Below are 4,194 nucleotides of genomic sequence, written 5' to 3'. Positions count from 1 at the left end.
TTCGATTTCCATTGAGTTTGATTCACCTTTGAGTCTTGATTGATTTGATTGATTCACCACACACTTTAACATAAAAGTAAACATGCACAAGTAACACATAAGGCACACACACACACGTATAAAAGTACTAGAATCTCCACACTTGAGTTCGATGATTGATTTGACTAGCCTGATCGAATTGATCCGTTCGGAAGCCTTTTGATCCCGTTTTTGGTGCGATTTCGACGGTTTGAGCCATATTTTCATATATTTATATAATTATTAAATTATTTATTATTATTAATCACAAAAGGGCCGTATATACGTATTTATGTATCCAATTCTCAGTGCGGTGATCGAGTTACGCGTGCCTTCGAGTGCGTTCTTCGATGTGATGTGCCACAATGAGTATCGGGGCACCACTTACTCATATTGCCATCATCGTCATGACGGTTAGAGTCATAGTACTCACCCGATAACCCTCGTTGGCGTTGATTACTCACATTTTGACACCTCACGCTCATCGAGAAGGGTAGTTTAGGCCCATATTCGACATCATCGTGAGTGTTATAGGTTTGTAATAGCGATAGAATATGCGTAATTATTCGATTATACTTCGATTTAGCGATGAAATTGGTATGATTACATTATGATCCGAATCTCCGGTGCTAGGCGTAACGAGTGTGTCAAGTAGTAACAACGCACGAAGGTGCGGGTTGTTACATCAAACATAGTTAATAAAAATGACAAAAAATAAATAAAGTTATCGAAAAAATCTAACGAACCAATAAGATTAGAACATGTGGAAAACAAAGATATATGCATTTTTTATAAAAAAATTAATTAAAAAATATATTTTTTGAATGAACTCGGTTTTTTATAAAACTTATATCGATATGTTCACAAAAAAAAAGTTAAACAACACTGTGTTTTCAAATTTTTTTAATAATTAAATACTAAAAACTTATTAAAGAAAATCATGTTTTAGCTAGAATTAATTGTTTATAAAACTAAAATGAAAAACATAATTAAAAAAGGACCAATGATAAGCCAACATGTGGCATTGATTAAATAATAAAAAAATCAACAACCAAGGTTGTTGGCACAACTTGGTCTGTGAGATGAATATGTTTTTTTTATTATTTTTTTCACTTTTTGACAACCAACTTTTGTGAAAGGTCACTGATGGAGATAGCCTAAGTTGAATCTTGGTACCGTACCCAACCCAAGTCAAACATACTATAGCAATTACTCTACACTATCAAAAATTCAAACATCAAGTACGATAGATATCAAGAAACATAAGTCACTTATTTTGACCAAATGGAAGATCTCATTACAGAAAACTCCATTTGGATCTACACGAACATATATATTATAGCTAGTAGGCAGGCAAAAGCATAAATTAGAATTTTTGAATGAAATCAATTATGTGTTTGTTGATCTCATCAGGCTTCTCTTGGTTGAGGAAGTGGGCTACACCTTCCATCACCACAACTTCTTCCAACAATGGAACATCCTTCTTCATCTCACCACTTGTTACGTACTTGTCCGCACCTAACATATAATAGGCAACGTCCATGTCTCCCACGACGTATTTCGTCGGGACCATAACTTTAGCACCCCTCCATGCCGAAGTCAGTTCCCAACTCCTGTCGTCATGTAACCAAAACAAGATATATATAAATAACGGGCCACTTCTTTTTTACATATGTATTATATATACACACACTCTTCATTTAATTAATATAAATAACGTGCTACTTCTTTTGTACATATATATTATATATACACACCTCTTCATTTAATTAATATAAATAACGTGCCACTTCTTTTTTACACATATATTATATATATACACACACTCTTCATTTAATTAATATAAATAAGGTGCCACTTCTTTTGTACATATATATTATATATACACACCTCTTCGTTTAATTAAGAGTAAATTACAAGTTTTGTCCTTTATATTTATACCAATTGCATGGTGGTGTACTTTATGTTTCAAAATCTTGCACGTTATATCCTTTGGCCCTAACCAAGTTAATTTGTTACTTACAAATAAAGAGCGCGGTAATAGTTGATTCCACCGGTGAGCCCACCGGCCTTTTCGTGTTGGCTAGCAAAGTATTCAATATCTTCTTCGGATAACCAAGGTGGTAAGGTCACCGGGACACCAGGAGGTGAATGAAGAAATCCTTTACCTTTAGGGATCAAAAGTGGCCCTGGATCTCGTAATATCAAGATCTTTTTCATAAATGTCTCAAGACTCATGATTTTAGCAAACTCAGCTTCAATTTCACCCGGTTTCTACACACGCAGAAACCAAAGTATGTATGTTTAGATAATAATAATAATAAAAATAATAATAATAACAACACCAACAACTTATACCTGATATCTGGTCATGTAGTGATCATCTCCGTGGTCACGTCTTAGTATCTCGGCAATGTTTCCATTTGGGTTCCAGGGCATAAATGCGACGCTAAGGTTGACCAAAGCTTTGACCCTGTCAGGCCGAAACATGCACAAGTTCCAAGCAATGATCGCACCCCAGTCATGACCCACAACAAAAACCTTTTCGCCTTCGTGTGTGATGGCGTCAAGAAGTCCAATCAGGTCTCCCACCACATGGGGGATTGTGAACTTGGTGTGGTCATCGAGCGGTGCACCCGTAGTCTGACCATAGCCACGAAGGTCTGGTGCCACGGCTCGGTAACCATGATCGGCCAAATAAACAATCTGGTGGCGCCAGGAGTACCAGAGCTCGGGGAATCCGTGAAGGAACAAGACTAACGGACCTTCACCCTTTTCAGCTATGTGCATGTTGAGCCCATTTACATTTATGAACTTGTGCTGTATCCCCTCCATCTTCCTGATTTTGAGTATTAAATTTGAAGTGTAAAGCTTATGTGATTCAGCTCAGGTTTTTATATATTACTTGAGTGGAGTCTATGCTGCCACGTAAACACATCGATTAAAACTTGAAGATGACAAAAACGTTGCTATATTGCTAAAGAGCATGTGTGTAATGGGGTAATGCTACAACCTGGATGTTAGCCCGAAAATGAAAACTGCCAAGGGGCCTTAGGCAAGCGTCGTAGGTGTGTGTGGGGGGTGGGTTTTGTTTATTTATTTATTTATTTATTTTTTTAAACAACCAATAGAATCAATCCGGTGCATTTTCGGGGCACTCATTTGATCAAACGGAGTACTTCGAGAGTAACCCGAGTCCATCATCAATTTCGGGGAAAACCCGATAACCCACCCAGCCATAGGCACGACAGTAAAATTACCGGTAAAACCCGTTTGGCTCAAGGATCGAACCCAGATTTCCCTGGGTCTCCTATCATTGCCTCACTTTGCACCAAGTGAAAGTTGAACCTGCATCTCCCAAGAGAAATGCAAGTTTTATACCACTTGATCTAGAGATCATATATTGGCTAGATGGGTTGTCTTAAATGGTTGGCATGCCAATCGGTCTTGACACAGGTACAATTAAAAAAAATTCAACTTTTAAATACTTACTAAAATTTCAACCGATGTCGTACACTGCGTCGACAACATTGCGTTTGTTACTTCGTTACATGCGTAACGATGATGACATTAACGCATGGTGCTTATACATGATGTTACGTGTTTTTGACTTTGTTACACACATTACCTACGTGTGGTGCTTGTACATGATATTACGTGTTTTTGACTTTGTTACAAACATTACTTTTGTGAGTTCAACGTCATTAATGTTTTAAGTAATTTGATGTTGTAGTGTAAAGTTGTAAAAGTAATTTAAACAGGAGTGTGATGTCGTAAATAATTTAGACATTAACTTGGATATGCATAGATTAAAAAATATAATAATGTGTCGTACGTTATGGTGTAATGTCATAAAAATAGTTAATAAAATGAGGTGTCAAGTTATTAAGTAAAAAAAGTTAACAAGTTAAAATAGTCAATTACCAAAGGTTATAAATGAGTGTGTAACTTAAAACATTAATAAAATAAAAGGACATGTATTTTGTCTCTTTAGGTTTTCTATTAAGTTTTAGTTAGATATTAAAATACATTGTTACACGTTTTCTTGAAAAGTTAAAACAAATTCTTCAAATAGTTACTTTTGTTAGGAATGATAAGAAGCAATAAAAGGAGGATATGTGGCAAAGATGAAAACATAAGGAGAGATATTTTAGTTAAAACTCACCATCTTCAAAA

The 4,194-nt window shown here is 35.8% G+C and overlaps 1 protein-coding gene across 1 annotated transcript; it reads right to left on the bottom strand.

Annotated features, from left to right (window-relative positions):
• Window positions 1-1,242: 1,242 nt before the first annotated feature.
• Window positions 1,243-2,953, bottom strand: LOC110865074 (epoxide hydrolase A-like). The gene is made up of 3 exons (XM_022114278.2): window positions 2,377-2,953; window positions 2,042-2,292; window positions 1,243-1,631 (listed from the first exon to the last, which is right to left on the bottom strand). Exons 1-3 carry the CDS (start codon window positions 2,851-2,853, stop codon window positions 1,385-1,387), a joined length of 975 nt encoding a protein of 324 aa, XP_021969970.1. The 5' UTR covers window positions 2,854-2,953; the 3' UTR covers window positions 1,243-1,384.
• Window positions 2,954-4,194: the final 1,241 nt, after the last annotated feature.

The sequence above is a fragment of the Helianthus annuus genome, chromosome 6 (assembly GCF_002127325.2).
Source record: "Helianthus annuus cultivar XRQ/B chromosome 6, HanXRQr2.0-SUNRISE, whole genome shotgun sequence".
Taxonomy (NCBI): domain Eukaryota; kingdom Viridiplantae; phylum Streptophyta; class Magnoliopsida; order Asterales; family Asteraceae; genus Helianthus; species Helianthus annuus.
The sequence above is the reverse complement of the archived record's forward strand: the minus strand, read 5'-3'. Positions and strand labels throughout refer to the sequence as shown.